Below are 16,740 nucleotides of genomic sequence, written 5' to 3'. Positions count from 1 at the left end.
ACAAACATTATTGTGGTATATAAGCATTAACATTCAACATAAGATTCTGAAAATCGTAACTTGTCCTTACACTATTTAATGACTGACTCGTACCGCTGAAGAATAGTATCAAGCAAAACCCTCGGCCCAAAAGACTTTCAGTATTTTTATTCATTGATACTGTTTCCAAATTTGATTAAGCTGTTCTGCCTTGATACAGACTAGTATGTAATTGGTATATCAACAAACATGCCACATCTACTTTGCTTAATCTTCTGTTGAACCTCCTTTCCTCTCAAATGTTTGGTGGGGTTTATGATGCTGAGTTTTCAGTATTTTGTGGACTTCTTTATCTATCCGCCAAACTTTTGCAACTGATGATTATTTATCTTGATTTTAAACTTCTTCAAAGGAAATCAATTTGAAAAATTTTTAAATGACGCAATAGTCGTCTAACTTTAACGTAAGTAAACAGGTTCTTGATTGTTTTCTGAAATCGATGGATTATAAAATATTGGTACTTGAAAATCAAATAATGATTCAAGGATCTTAATAATGTTTATTTTGTGTCCATAGAAATAAGATGTCAATAAGTATATGAAATGTGAAGTTATACATCTACTTGAACTGGAAAGCTATAATACATAGTATGATTTACAAAATAATAAAATATTGAAGAAAATGAAAACAAGTGCAACATTACATATACACTGTGTACACTGTACATCTTGTAGTTGAAATTACTTAGGAGGGACATTAAATCAAATGTATGGTTAATTATTCAGAGAAAAAAGTCGCAAAAGTCATGATTTATCATATATATATATAGGATTTGTCAGGATCTGCAATCTGAAGAGTTAAACCACTGTGTCGACGTCGTTTCAACTGCTGACGAACTTTTTTTTCGCGAGGATATCATCAGTCCAGTAGTCAGCACTTTAGTGTGAACATGAACTATAATTGCAGTGTATATTTTCTGTAGATCACTTTGATAAAAATGTTGAATTATTTATATATAAACTCATCATAGATACCAGGCTTAAGATTTTGTACGCCAGGAGCGCGTTTGTTCTACAGAAGACTCATTAGTGATGCTCGAATAAAAAAGAAGTTTAAATCTGCCAAATAAAATACGAAGTTGAAGAGCATTGAGTACCCAAAATTCCGAAAGGTTTTGCAAATACATCTCTGTTATCTATTCCTGGGGTAGAAACCCCTTAGTATTTCGAAAATTACGTTTTGAAAATATTTAAACACTCTAAGATTTTTCTATTCCAGGCATAAGTTGCCATAGCAGTATTTGGTTTGAACACCACTCATGTGTCTTGTGTAGACGAATTCAGGCTAAAAATATATCAGACAGTTGTATGAATCTTTACAGTTTGGTCGTTTGTTGACTGTACGGGTTGCATAAATAGCACAATTCCTGTCGGCATTGAGAAGTTTAATCCAAAGATTAGTTCTGGATAGGTTCAATGTTTTTATCGTGATAATTTGAGGTGGTTCATATGTCAAAATTCAGTCGCTTTTCTATATGCCTTCTTTGACTTTTGGCACCCTAAATTACTGCCCTTTATCCGACGACTTACTCTGCAAAGCCTACATACTCAATTTATTAACACTGTATTATTATCCTGCATAATGATAGATAAAATAAAATTGTAACGGACGTTAGATAACAATCAATTATTCAATTAATTGCAGACAGTATTGACACAAGTAAAACCATTAATTATAGTTAACTTCGAATAAATACCGAACTCCAAGGTAAATCAAAAAGGGAAAGTCCATAAAACCAACTGCTCGATTATAACAACATAATATAAAATGGAAAACATTTAATTATCATTACTTTACTTTTCTATGAATATCCTTATGGATCATACAACATTGAGACTACGTCCCATTCCTTGTGAATATCAAGGTAAGTTGTAAATAAATCTAACAGAGATATTACATGTATATAGAACTGTTTGCATCTCCGAATCCCCTAAAGGACATTATTATTACAACATATCTGTAGATAAAAACTGATGATATCAAAATAAGGAGGGCGTGCATGATTGCTAATGAGACAACTATCCACTAGAGAAAAGGTCTCGAGTGTAAAAAAGTATAACAAAAACACCCATCTTCAAGGTAAATTCAAAAGGGGGGGGGGGGGGCAATACAAACTGACAAAATCAAACGTTACACTTTATCCACCAACAAAACGAATGGAAAACAACCGTAATATTCCTGACTGTAAGTGTCGGTCACTATATTTTCACCGTACAGCCTTCATCAATTAGCACAACTCATTATCATATTGTAGGCTTTAAAAGATCCTGGGACGACATAATAATTAAAATTCAAACGAGAAACAAAACTGCCTTATTTATTCAGATTCAGAAATTATTAAGAAACTAAGGTTCAAACTCCTACAGAATAAATTTTGCTAATTTTATGTCCCTTTTAGAGAAATGGCTCTTCACCTGTTTATGTCTTATATATCTTTGGTTTTCAAATGTTTGGTTTTATTAAGTTGTTGTTTTTTAAACTCAAACTCAACCTGGTTTTTTTAATTTTTATTCAGTTGAATTAAATAAGATTTATGGAAGAATATACATGAAAAATCAGTTCATAAAATACATTTAACTCTTTAATACCAATACAAAAGACAATAAAACACATATAAACGCCATATATGACAATATGAGAATATATCAAACTTGCAACTTCTTAAAAGGAATATATAGAGAAAATAAATCTCTATGAAGGCTAAATGCTTAAAACGTATCTGTGAAAAAAGTGGTGTTGCAGTAATTCTGTTTCAAATAATGCTCTCATATGTTGTAAGCAAGCTCGTCAAACCATCCTACACACTCATACATTGGTGGTGTCCCATCGTACTAGATTTTATTTAGAAGTGTAATAAACAGTGCATGAACAAAACTTGATCTTGTGCAATTTCAAGTAAATGCACGCAAAAAAGGAAACGGTTCAGTCTTCTTTTAAACCTTTAATATGCGAATGAGTGTTGTTCAAAAGTATAATTATAACCTTTATCAATAAGTTTACTTAGCTAAACAACAAGATTTGAAGGACAGACCTGATTTTTTTTTTATTTCCTGTACAATTGAAATTGCTGGGAAAAAACCTAAACGCCCAAATAGCACTTCTTAAAATACTTATTGCAGATTAACACATACTTCCATCAAAGAAGCCAATATTTGCGATAACATTTTGTAAATATTTTCTCCAGTCTATATTTATCCCTGGTAACTATACATATTCATATACTTACCTTTATCAGTTACCTTGTTTCATACATTGTTTTAATATAAATAAGAAGATGTGGTATGAGTGCCAATGAGACAACTATCCATCCATGTCACAATGTATAAAAAGTAAACAGTTATAGGTCAAAGTACGGCCTTCAACACGGAGCCTTGGCTCACACCGAACAGCAAGCTATAAATGGCCCCAAAATGACTAGTGTAAAACAATTCAAACAGGAAAACCAACGGTCTGATGTTCATGAGGCCAATTGTGTACCCGATGTGCTAAATCCTAGTATGAATTTTAGAACACATTATACATATTTTTGTTATCCTACTTCTATTATAAATTTTCATAGAATAATCGGGGAGTGGTAAGTAAGAAATTTCAATGTAACATTTCCTACATTAATTTGTTAAAATATATATGATTTATTGCTATAACTAATTAACGTTGATTGTTTTATACTTTTCACTTTTGATATTAAAATATTTATTTTTATGGATATTTTTTTTTCTTTTCCAGTTTTTAAAATTTGTTATGACTATTATAAAATATTAATAAATGATAAGTTGTTTGTCATATTCATGGAACCTTTTTAGGTATATTTGAAACATTCATCACTACTCTCATTGATTATCTCTTATTTTTACCCATTTTATCTCAGATGAATAGAACCATTAGAATGTAACTAACAAAAGTTCGTGACGAATTAAGTTTTAATCAATTTCATTGATATAGATGGGATAAATATGTATTTACCTACATGATTTAAACAATGACATTGGAAAGTTCTGCTGTTAGCTAATTCAGTTTTTGAAATATAATCGATGAATGAAAAAACGATGATAATGGAAGATATAATAGGAGATACACTAGTACGTCGTTTCCTTTGTATCGTTCATATTCGATTAATACAATATTGACTTCTGTTTTACCATATATAAAACCGACCCTTAGATTGGGAATACATTTGGTATTAATCTTGGTTTAAAATGAGACATTATGGTTGTGTTTACATCATTTTTGTACTTTGGATTCTTATACAAATTGTTAAACCAGTAACAAATTATAAGTAAGCTTTTAGTTACTAATTTATTCAAAAGTAATTTCTAACTACATTGTATTCAGCAATTGAAAATAGTTTCTTTAATGTAATTGCCGTTATTGCATTTTATTTTATTACGTTCTTTCAGGCGTTACTTCGGCACTGTTATTTGAATAAATATCATTGTTTCAGTCCTATAAAGGAATCCATCTGGTAGCCTTTAACGAATGCCAAAATAAAATTATCAATTTATCATTTCCAGCAGTAACATATTTTAGTCCAATCGTATGGGGTTTACAAATCTAGCACAATTGATGAATTTGTAGACGAAAAGCGCATCTTTCTAGTAACGAGCTTGGTGCCTTCGGTAAAACAATTATAACACGGGGTGCATGCAGGGTTATGAGGAAGAACAACGACACTATAGGAGTTTCATGGTCACCATCATGCATTGGTTGACCGATACGATTTAAACATATTTTATTCAATAAGATATGACCAATAATTATAAAATGTGTCTGTGTCTCAACTCACAACACATGTTTTCTCGGGTGTTAGACCTTTAGATACCGGAATAGCGGATAATTGTCGAAGAAGAGATAGGTCACTATGACTAAAAGAGACGAATAGACAATAGTGTTATATAGAAAACTAAGGATGGACTTCGATATAATAACCAATCAAATTTCAAGGTAAACAAAGGAGCTCTGTAAAGCTGTTGTACTTTCTGATAGAGAAATCCATCTGGTAGCCATTAACGAATGCCAAAATATGCGTGAGACCTATTGTTGTCTTACAGACGATAACAGTAATTATATAGTATACCAGAAAGCCAAAACAATTTAGAAACTAATATCTTCAAATGCTAGATCTCAATTTTTGTCACATGAACCTATTATGTCTGTTTGGGTTGCTCACCATTTTCTATTGATATAACTATAAACAACTGTCATGTAAGTAGAAGGTTTAGCTAGCTTTACAAAAATCAGGTTTAACCAACCATTTTCTTTGGAAAATGCCTGTACCAAGTCAGGAATATGACTGATGTTTTCCATTCGTTCCTTTGGTTGATAGAGTTGATTTTTTCCCGTTTTTATGGACTTCCCCTTTTTGAATTTACATTGGAGTTCGGTATTTTTGTTATACTTTTTACTGTCATATGCTGATTATAAACTGTTAATTGTAGTATAATATAAACGTTGCTGTCAGGTGTAAATAATAATAAACTATAACAATACGTTTTTGTATATTTTTAGCAACCATAATGCAACAGTACAACAGAACGAGGACAGAATGTTGAGGTAAATAATGTTAGAGTTATAATGTCTAAATTCTTAAATAATTCCCATGAAATTCAATCAAATTGTGCACCTCTACTTGTTTTTGAATTCATATAAAATAGAATACACACAAAATCTTCTCAAAAAGAAAAATCATCTTCAAGTTCATTTATTAACTATTATGTCTTGTCACTCAATATCCCACATTTAAATGAAAGTGCTTGCATCATATATATCAATCCAAGTGAATTTGACATGATTTATACTGCAACTGTGCTATTTGAGCAGTCTAATTGAATTGACCATATATTCATATGTGATATTCAGTCACTCACCGTATATCGCCTTGTTGATGACGTTGACAATGCGTTTCCGCATTTTATTTTAAACAATGGTAAGAGTTGCATTATAAAGAGAATAGCCATACATTGTCTCGAAATATAAATTTTATTTGTACTCGGCTCGAAACAGGATAGAAATGCTCGACAAAGCCTCGCATTATACCTGTTTCTAAGCCTTGTACAAATAAATTTTATGTTTCGAGACAATGTATATCTATGCTACCAAAACTAGAAATTCTACTAAATAAATGTGTCAAATAGACGACTTCAAACTAGAATCTGTATCTCAAACGTCACTGTTTATGTTCCCATTGTCAATTTCTCATTTTCAGCAGTAACATACTTTAGTCCAATCGTATGGGGTTTACAAATCTAGCACAACTGATGAATTTGTAGACGAAACGTGCATCTGCCTAGTAACGAGCATGGTGTCTTCGGTAAAAAAATTATAACAATGGGTGCAAGCAGGGTTATGAGGAGAACAGTCACACTACAGGAGTTTCATGGTCACTATCATGCATTGGTTGACCGATACGATTTAAACATATTTTATTCATTAAGATATGACCAATAGTTATAAAATATGTCTGTGTCTCAACTCAAAACACGTGTTTTCTCGGGTGTCAGACCTTTAGATACCGGAATAGCGGATAATTGTCGAAGAAGAGATAGGTCACTATGACTAAAAGAGACGAATAGACAACAGTGTTATATAGAAAACTAAGGATGGACTTCGATATAATAACCAATCAAATTTCAAGGTAAACAAAGGAGCTCTGTAAAGCTGTTGTACTTTCTGCTCCTCAAAATAAAATCATATGGACAAGTCTATAACTTTTATACTTTACTAAAACATAACTTGCCTAAAAAATATGGTATAGAGTATATCTAATTCATAGTGTTGTCTTATTGTTTGCCTAGTTTAAAAACGTGTGATAAATTTAGCAACAAATAAAAAAGAGGTCTCATGGACGTTCAGTAGAATGGTGAGTTCAGCCTATTTATCTCTCTCTCTCTCTATCTCTCTCTCTCTCTCTCTCTCTCTCTCTCTCTCTCATATATAAATTAATGATTTTTTATATATGTTCGTTTCATTTATTTCACTCTAATACTGTTTCTTGACATGGATTGGTGTCCTACTAGATCAGTTTTCCTTTTTGTTTAGAGAATCCATACTAGAAGAAATGTTATCTACATATGATAAAAGATTTCCACCTCATTATAACGACAGTAAGTAATATTAATATCAAAAAGTAGAATCAAATATGGAATAGAAAATTACAATGTATCTTTTAAAAACAATATATTTTGTTTGTCATTTTGAAATAATGTTTGGTGTTGGTATACATTTGAATGTGTCTTTAAATTACAAAAGAGAGGACTTTCCAAATCCTAACGCTTTTCCGGAACTGAAATTTCCATTGTGTGGCTTAACTCCTTAGAGCTTGTGGAGATTGGTAAAGTTTTTCCCTTTTAGACCAAATCACAGTGCACTAGATGAAAAATGTTATTTTAGGTTGACAGTCTATTATATGCTGTAGTAGTAACTTGATATTAAAAACTTTAAATTTCCTACGTTGAGAGAATTTTTTTACATTTTTATCACATTGTACACACTGTTGATGAATTAGAAGGGAGAAATGCAGTGGTTTTTATGCCCCAGCCATTAGGCGAAGGGGGGCATTAAGTGTTACCCTCAACCGTCCGTCCGTCCGTTCGTCTTTCCGTCCGTTCGTCCTTCCGTTTTTCTGTCAGTCCCATTTTCGTTTCCGCACTCTAACTTAAGTTTGCCTCATTCAAATTTTATAAAACTCATACACGATGATAAGACCCACAACAAGAAGACTAGAGTTCGATTTTAGGCAGTACTTCTTTTATTTTTATCTCAGTTGACATATGGTAGGAATCAATAACATCTTAATATAATATTTAAAACTTTTTTCGTTTTTTCGGGAAACATATGTTGTTAACCTTTTGTGAAAATACAAATATTACTTAAATTTGCTGTTATAAAGTTTCTATCTAAATATCTACAATTGCATTTAAAATTACAAGAATACCGTAGATAAAATTGAGAATGGAAACGGGGAATGTGTCAAAGAGACAATAACCCGACCAAAGAGCAGAAAATAGCCCAAGGCCACCAATAGGTCTTCAACAGCGAAAAAATCCCACATCCAGAGGCGGGCTTCAGCTGGCACCTTATCAAAAATGTATACTAGTTCAGCGAAAATGGACATCACACTAATCTCCGAAACAAATAAATGAACCAAAATCGAAAAACATACAAGACTAACAAAGGCTAGAGATTCCTGACTTGGGACTGGCTCAAAAATGCGGCGGGGTTAGACATGTTTAGTGAGATCTCAACCCTCCCCTTATACCTCTAGCCAATATAGAACAAACAAGCACACAACAATACGAACAGTAAAACTCAGTTTAAAAGAAGCCAGTTACTGACATGCCAGCTCCAGACCTCAAGTAAACTGATTGACAGATTATGTCTTCATCATATGAAAATCAAGCACAAGATATCTGTTTTATACCATAATTATAAAATTTGAAATCTTTCTAAATGAAAAAATGTATCTCCCTCAAGCATAGCTCTGATTCCTCGTCTAGATTTTGCTTTACTGTAGGTCCTTTTATGAACTTATCAGTTTTCAATTTTCTTACTAAATTTCGGAATTTCCAATATTTATTCCTCGGACATTTTTATTCGAAGAGACATTAATTTTCGAATTGCACATCTGGTGCAGTAAAACTGGTACCGTTAATGTAATAAGTGCAGGACTGCAAAGAAACACTTTTTTTAGAACTTTAAATATTGTTTCACTGAACATTAACAGAGTAAAAATGCATTTTGTCGTCATATCAATTAGATGTTTGACTTAAATCAAACTGAATTGTAAATTGTGTTACCCTCCACATCTTGCCATTTTGTTACTTTAATATCTTAAAAAAGTTTCATTTGGGCCTTTGACAGCCTTATTAAATCTCCTTGATGATATAAATATAGGATTTCGATCATTGTTTCATTTTTTAGAGATTCTTATGTCGATACATTTAAGTTGACTTTTGTCTTTTAATGCCTCGATTAATGTCATTTTATGTACAATTGTCATTTTTTTTTAGCTTGAAAATTCGTGAATAAACTTTTTTGCTTAAAGCAAATATTCAGAAATCATTTTATGATGCATTCATGATAATTTTTCAGTAATTCCAGTTAAAGTTAAAGTACAGATGTATGTGTTGAGTGTATTTGAGATCGATGCATCTGAAATGGTAATGACGTTAAGCAATACGTTTTAAACATTACATCTTTTTCTAAAAAAAAAAAGAGAACATACATTGGTTCTAATCATAGGAAGCCAGTGAAAAACGCATCACTTTGGTAATAAATGCTGAAATAATCCATGTTTTCCTCAAAAGATCAAAAGCAAACATGACTATAGTAATTTTCTTGTCATACATTTGCGTTAATATTAAGAATATATCAAAAGTGCAATTATTTTTTCTTTAAAAACATATGCAAAAAAGAGCAAAAATTGAACGACCAAAAGGGCAATTTTATCGGTCGACAAATATCTATATACATCAAAATTGAAAATCAGAAAACAGTTAAGTAGAAGAGCAGATGCAATAATGATGTTATCAATCTATAATAGAAGGTATATGACAGAAAAATATTCTACTTCAAAACTGCAGTCGTTGACAAACGCGTTTTGATCAAGATAGAAGTTCCGATTTAGAATAAATGGATCAGCACAGGAGAGGGTTGTAAATTTAAGCAATCCTTTATAAAAGAAAATTTCAAATAAGTTGGCGAATCACGGAATAAGTGTGTGCAGAAAAAATTGAACCTTTACTAAAAGAATGAGTGGCATTTTTATATTGTTTTTCCTTTTAAATTTTTTATAAACATAAATGTGTAATATCGATAACGAAAATTAATATAACAATATTTTGTTTAAAATGACATTAACTACTCGATTCATTGCCTGTTGGTCCCAAGTTAAGATAAAGAAGGAGGAGAATAAAAATATATTCACCCGTACAAATCGTTTGTATAAATTTTACTAGTTTATCTACATGGTATATTGCCGTAAATCAATTGTTTCCTTTTTGGCGCCTGTATTATATGCAATCACAGAAGTTAATGTCCGCAAATGTAACATTGAACGATCAAACGTGAAACACCAACCAAGCATGTGTCCTAGTTTTATATGTTATCAATTTTCAGCGAAAAAATCGGCATTGTAAAATTACACTTAAAAAAGAATATGTGTCAATATAGGACACCATACGCCTCTCGCATTATCACATTTTCGTGTTAAGTGAACCTTGATATCTTTCTCGAAAACCATTACTTGGAAAAGAGGGGCGAAATTACCAGAGGGACATTCAAACTCATAAATCGAAAATAACCTGACAACGCCATGGCTTAAAAAGAAAAAGACAAACAGACAAACAATAGTACACAAAACACAACATAGAAAACTAAAGACTAAGCAACACGAACCCCACCAAAAACTGGGGGTGATCTCAGGTGCTCCGGAAGGGTAAGCAGGTCCTGCTCCACATTTGGCACACGTCGTGTTGCTCATGTTAGTACAAACCCGGTAATAAGTCTAATTATGTAGGTCACATTCGTGAAAAGGGAACGGGAGTGTAGTTACGACATTAGGAACATATCCGCTATCATCTGTGAAACGGATATTCAATTTACTGATTGGAAATAAGAGTTAACAGTTCACGTAATAATAAACATTTGCTACAGACAGATTACTAGACGGACAGATGCGAAGACCAGAACACACTATCACCCTCTACTACCCATAAAAAGGGGAAGATGCTAAGGGTGCGATCAAAACTATAAGTCGGATAAACGCATACAAGTCCATGACAAACTAATAACCAAGACAAACAACAGTCCACAAAACACTACTTAGAAAACCAAAATCAACAAGTAACAGGACCAGGGGTGAACTTGTGTGCTCCGGGATGGTCAGAAATTCTTACCGACCTCCGGCGTTTAACTACAATGATGAGTCATATTCATTGAGTATCCATCATACGATAGAGAATTGGTAAATGACTCTTGTCTAACTCTAAGAAATCACCAATTCAAAATTCTGCGTTATGTACATTCGATAAGTCATTCTTAACAGTTGGCATTTCTTTGTAAAAGTAATGTTGACATTTTCTGAATTAAGATCTTATTAATTTCTTTTCTACCAAATTGCAAAATCAGAAAACAGCCAAGTATCTAAACAGAAGTAATAAGGATCTAATCTATCAGTAGCAGATAGAATATTCCTGTTCTAAATTGTAGCCGTTGAAAAATGTTTAACTAGCACATGTAACAACTGAAGTATCCTGAATGATGAGAAAACGTATGCCGTTATTTTAATTTTAAAAATACTCCAAGTAACTTAGTGCGATAAATTATAATATTTCTTCGATAATTTGGATTTATAATGCATTACTGAGGTCTTCATACAGTACATTGTTGTTATACGTTTTAGACGTTTTCAATCAGTATGTTTCTGAGACAAGAATGGGTTGATCGTCGACTTCAATTTGAAACCAAAGATAATTTGTCGAAAATTGAAGTGGATAACGAAATCACAAAAGAAATTTGGCTACCAGATCTGGCTTTTAAAAGTGATACGTATACATATTTCCATGAGCTTACACGTCCAAATACATTGATGATCATTTATCCAAATGGGAAAGTCGTATATAGTTTAAGGTCAGTAATTTATCATTTTTAAAGACATATATAAGAAACAACTTAACGAATAGGTGTTGATATGTGCATTGTGAATAACAATTATCCGTCCGTGATGTTTGAAGAAAAATACTGGAAAAAAGTTAGTAAGATTTTAAGAGTAGTAACTTTGACATATCAATAAAAAAATGTTAAATCAAGGATTTGTATGTTCATTTAAATTACGTAATTTACAAAACGTTTTAGTAGTCAGTTTCCGCTGAGATCATATTACGGAAAATACATGCATTGACAATCATATCTTAGTTCCTAATATCTATATATAAAGATACAAACTCTCTCCAAGCACCTGATCTCTCTCAAACAGAAGTTCCTGCGATTTGGTTTGTGTTCACCCCCATTTTTGTCTGTTTTGTGCCTAGACTTCTGAACCTTGGAAGACTACCTTAGCATTTTACTGTATAGTGACAAGTTAAAAATGTCTGTATATATCTACAGTATACTTAATAGAAGTCCGGATGATTTATATTTTAATCTTGATGAAACCATTTGAAGAAAAAAAAAAATACCGTCAATCGAAAATCAGTCGAAAATGTTTAACTCTATTGCAAGCAGAAATACCGCTAAAATAACTGACGGATATAGAGTCTATATATAGATCGAAGGGCAAAAGATAATTACGATAAATGCAAAAGAAAACAACGAAATAAAGTGAAGACTCCATTACAAAGTACAGAAATCTATTAACTATAGAATATTTCTATAAACGTACGCTTTGTTTCATTTATAATTATGTGTTTCCAGTATTGTAATAAGGTTTCAAAGCTATCAGGGATTTTTTCTTATTTTAGGGTGACCGGGAAATTCACGTGTTATATGGACTTGACAAAATTTCCATTTGATGAACAACATTGTCCTGTTGAGTTAGAAAGTTGTAAGTAGTATATTCGGGGTTTTTTCATTTCTTCATTTGGGCTGATACAAGTGCTTAAAAAGTCTTCCTCCGTAAGAGTTTCATTTAAGCACTGCTCAGTTCTATACGACTAAACTAAGACTCAAACTCGGGTAAAATATTTTCATTTATTCTAAATGGTACTTTTTTTCATTTTCATTTACCGTATAAATTCTTGAAGTCTTATTACATACCGTCTTTCGTTGTTTTCGAAGGTCAAACGGACATATTTCTTTCATTGAGCCAGCTAGCATATAGTGTAAAAACACGAATTGAATTCAATACCATCTGAAGCATTTAGTTTCCCACTAACCATGTACATTTGGAATTTGCACTTTGATTTTGATTAACGGTATAAATATTTCGAATGTATATTGTGAGATGACAACATTATTTCAGCACGTGTTTATGAGTATATCAAAAATAAATTCGAACACGGAAATTGTATTGAGGTTAACAGTATCTTGTTTCTGAATTTCGTCCTGTTTCTTTACTTTTTTTTTCAAAACAAATACACAGGGAAGATTCATACCACTTAACCAACTTAAATTGATTCGTTTAGTACAAAAAAAATATAAGTAATCTTTTTTTGATAAAAGCATTAAGACTTTATATATTTAGGGCCGGCTGAAGACCCATTGGTGGCCTCGTGCTGTTTTTTACTCTTTGGTCAGGTTGTTGTCTCTTTGACACATGTATCGTTTCAATTCTCAATTCTTTATACGTTTGAAGCTGTTTGTGCTCATAATGTTTAATTGTATTTCAATTCATCAAACGATTTTACAGCCGAACTATAAAAAAAGCATTTAAAGTAAAATAGATTAGAAGACACATCATATTATCACATTAAGGGATTCAATAGTGTTTTCCAAAACAGAAACTTTCGTCCGTACTTTTCTCTTATTACATCTCTTAAGTTTTCGTCATTTTTTAACATGATGTTGATTGGATATTTTTGCAAGAGTCTGGTGAATATTTTTCGTTTAACCGCTGCATATACAAGACATTTTTTTCAGTAAATAACCTTCATATGAATTTATTTATTTATTTTTACATGAAACTCATGTGTAGATTCTGGCGCTTCAAATTTCGCTTTTTCCTAAAAACATTTACAACTGGTTTTTTTTACAGATGGCTTTACAAACTCAATCATCTCTTTTCGATGGTCACAACCAGCTGTAGTTTATCGTGAGGGTGTAAAGCATAGTCAATTCGAATTAGGAGAGCCACAGTCTTATACATGCGATCAGATATATTCAACAGGTATTGCATTACTATTTACGTTGGTTTAATACTGGTGCACAACAAAATGACATCCACATACAGAATAATATGTAAATTATAAACAATCATCAAACAAATAAGGGCAGTAACAAATGTCAGTGATTAATGCTCAAAGTTAATATTAAAGGGAACATTATTTTACCGATGTTCAAATTGCATAAATCCATACCAAAAGATACCAAGGGGATATTAAAAACTCATAAGTCGAGAAAAAAACTGTCAATGCCGGGGTAATAGACAAAAGACGACAGAAAGACAAACACGTTCACAAAACACGAGCAACATGAACCCCACCAAAAACTTGAGGGGGAATCTCATGTTCTCCAGAACGGTAAGCAGAACTTGCTCTACCAGTGGCTCCCGGTGGCTTGATTCGTCTGATATGCACGAAGCAAAAAATGGAAAAATAAATATTTCCATTTTGTTTTCCTTCATATAAAGAACATACCAAGTTAAACAAATAGCAGGTAAACTGCAAAACAGAGATAAAAAAAACTATGTTTATCTAAATTAGGAAAACAATACAAGCTATCACCTTTAATGAAGATGAAGTAATACTGATGTATTCGTTTCATATAAGCTACATGTCAATAGCAAGCTTCGTGGTTGTACGATCTTATTATTTAAGGGCATTGATAGTCAAGTTACTACAGGAAAATACCTTGTACTGAAAATCATTATTGGAGGACAAAATTACTGTATTGTTTTACAGGTAACTACAGTAGTATTGGTGTAACTTTACCGTTTATAAGGCGATATGAGTTTTATCTGATTCAGATATATGCGCCATCTGTTCTTATCATCATGCTTTCCTGGGTATCATTTTGGTTGAACGTAGATGCAATCCCAGCAAGAATTTCCCTCGGTATACTGACAGTCCTTACTATTTCTACAAACGGTAACATGAGTGTTTCCATGGCTCAGCGTGTGTCCTACATACGGGCTATTGATATTTGGAATTCTGTGTGTTTGATCCTTGTATTCTGTGCCGTTGTGGAGTATGCATACGTTTGTGTCTCAGTTAGAGTTCATCAAAGGAGAAAGTCGGATATATCGTCTAGCGATATCGAAATATGTAACCAGCATAAAGAGATGAAGGTATATAACAATAACGGTATAATTTTACTGCACCAGATGTGCAGTTCGACAGTAAAAGAGATGCGAAAGATACCAAATGGACATTCAAACCAACAAAAAACCGGGGTGATCTCAGTTGTTCCGGAAGAGTAATCAGATCCTGCTCCACATGTAACACCCTTTGTGTTACTCATATAAGTATAAATCTAGTGATAAGTCTAATTCGGTAGGTCACATTCGAGGAAAAAAGACGGGATTGTGATTACCACATTTGTAACATATCCGTCGTAATCTGTGAAACATATTGTCCATAACGGTCAACCATCTCGTGATGACACAATTTTCGAAGGGATGATTTCAACTTTACCACATAGAACTCTTGTTTTAACAACTTCCTTTGTGAACAGCAACCCTCTATCCAGGAAATAATTATATGCAGGCTCGGCTGGAATATTGCAACATAGAAAATGAAAGTTCAAAATTGGGAAGCTGAAACCATTTCTTTTGTCTTAAAGTTTTGTTCTCAACCTAAATGTCTCTTCGGTGATGTTTGAGGCCAAAATATTGTAAAATTCAAAACTTACTCAAAACTATATTGTTATCATTGACTTTTAAAGCAAATGCGACTAGCCAAACTTCAGTAATTTATTTAAGTATTGCATTACGATAATTAATAACGATATTTGTGAATGTAATCACGTATGATCTGGATACATATAATAAAAAGGGATGGTTGATAAAAATACAACGAAAATTAAATAAAGATGAACCGTTTATAATTGGATAAACAACTAGATAGATATAAGAAGACGTGGTATGAGTGCCAATGAGACAACTCTCCATCCAAGTCACAATTTGTAAAAGTAAACCATTATAGGTCAAAGTACGGCCTTCAACACGGAGCCTTGGCTCACACTGAACAGCAAGCTACAAAGGAAAGAATCTATATTACATGTAAATATTAGTGGCTTGTTCATTTAACTTTTTTCGAGGAAGTTACGTTATTGAAACCCTATTAAAGACATCGAGAAGTTTAACATATTTCCCTTAAAAACAAGGTATGGGTCATGCGCATGCTCTTTGTTATAGAGCGTTTTGGGACCTTTACCTAGCTGCTTACATCCACGTCGCTTGGGCTGAATTGTTGTCTCATTGGCATTCATACCATATCTCTTTTTTTTATATATAGCTATGTTATTGCAAGAATTGATACAATGATATTTTTAATATCTTCTCTTCGAATTTTATGTCGTAAATAGAAAATAAATCAATATTTCGTGTGTCAAAGTTGTTGTAGTGTTGATGTTTTTTTTTTTTTTTTGTAGCATGAACTCCAGAGCGAAAAACAAAGTGAACGTTCATATGATCAACTGGAAACGGTAACAGCAAGGACAGTCGATAAAATATCCAGAGTTTTGTTCCCTTGTGTATTTTTTATATTCAATTGTGTTTACTGGTTATATTATATGACATAAGCGAGCAAACAATACAGTTTTTTTTTAAATTCAATTTCCCTTTTTTACTACAGTTCCCAGAGGAAGCACACTTTTAACGTCGTTACAATCTTGGTTGACCAAAATATTCTAATTATTGGGTCCTCATATTTCAGTTATGAAATCAACGTAACATTTCTAAACAAATGCTGTCTACCGACATCAATCTGAGGGTGGTTGGGCGATATTTAGATATGGGTCCAGACTTGTTTCTTACTTCGCCTTCTGTAGACCGAGGGAAGCAGAGATTAGGCCAGGATACCAGGCTAGGTGGTTATTTGAAAACAATTA

General features: G+C 32.5%; 2 protein-coding genes across 4 annotated transcripts in view; both read left to right on the top strand.

Annotated features, from left to right (window-relative positions):
• The window catches only part of LOC127714088 (heat shock 70 kDa protein 12B-like), a 181,878-nt gene that overhangs the window by 134,082 nt on the left and 31,056 nt on the right, over positions 1-16,740 (top strand). The window lies entirely within an intron of this gene.
• LOC127714096 (glycine receptor subunit alpha-3-like) lies at positions 1,771-16,465 on the top strand. Its single transcript, XM_052220055.1, has 9 exons — positions 1,771-1,903; positions 5,545-5,589; positions 7,075-7,139; positions 9,127-9,194; positions 11,438-11,664; positions 12,495-12,577; positions 13,727-13,858; positions 14,592-14,977; positions 16,282-16,465. The coding sequence occupies exons 2-9, from the start codon at positions 5,582-5,584 to the stop codon at positions 16,429-16,431; spliced, it is 1,119 nt and encodes a 372-aa protein (XP_052076015.1). The 5' UTR covers positions 1,771-1,903; positions 5,545-5,581; the 3' UTR covers positions 16,432-16,465.

This window comes from Mytilus californianus, unplaced genomic scaffold, assembly GCF_021869535.1.
Source record: "Mytilus californianus isolate M0D057914Y unplaced genomic scaffold, xbMytCali1.0.p SCAF_9, whole genome shotgun sequence".
In the NCBI taxonomy this organism is placed as follows: Eukaryota; Metazoa; Mollusca; class Bivalvia; order Mytilida; family Mytilidae; genus Mytilus; species Mytilus californianus.
This window is presented reverse-complemented; position numbering and strand designations above follow the sequence as displayed.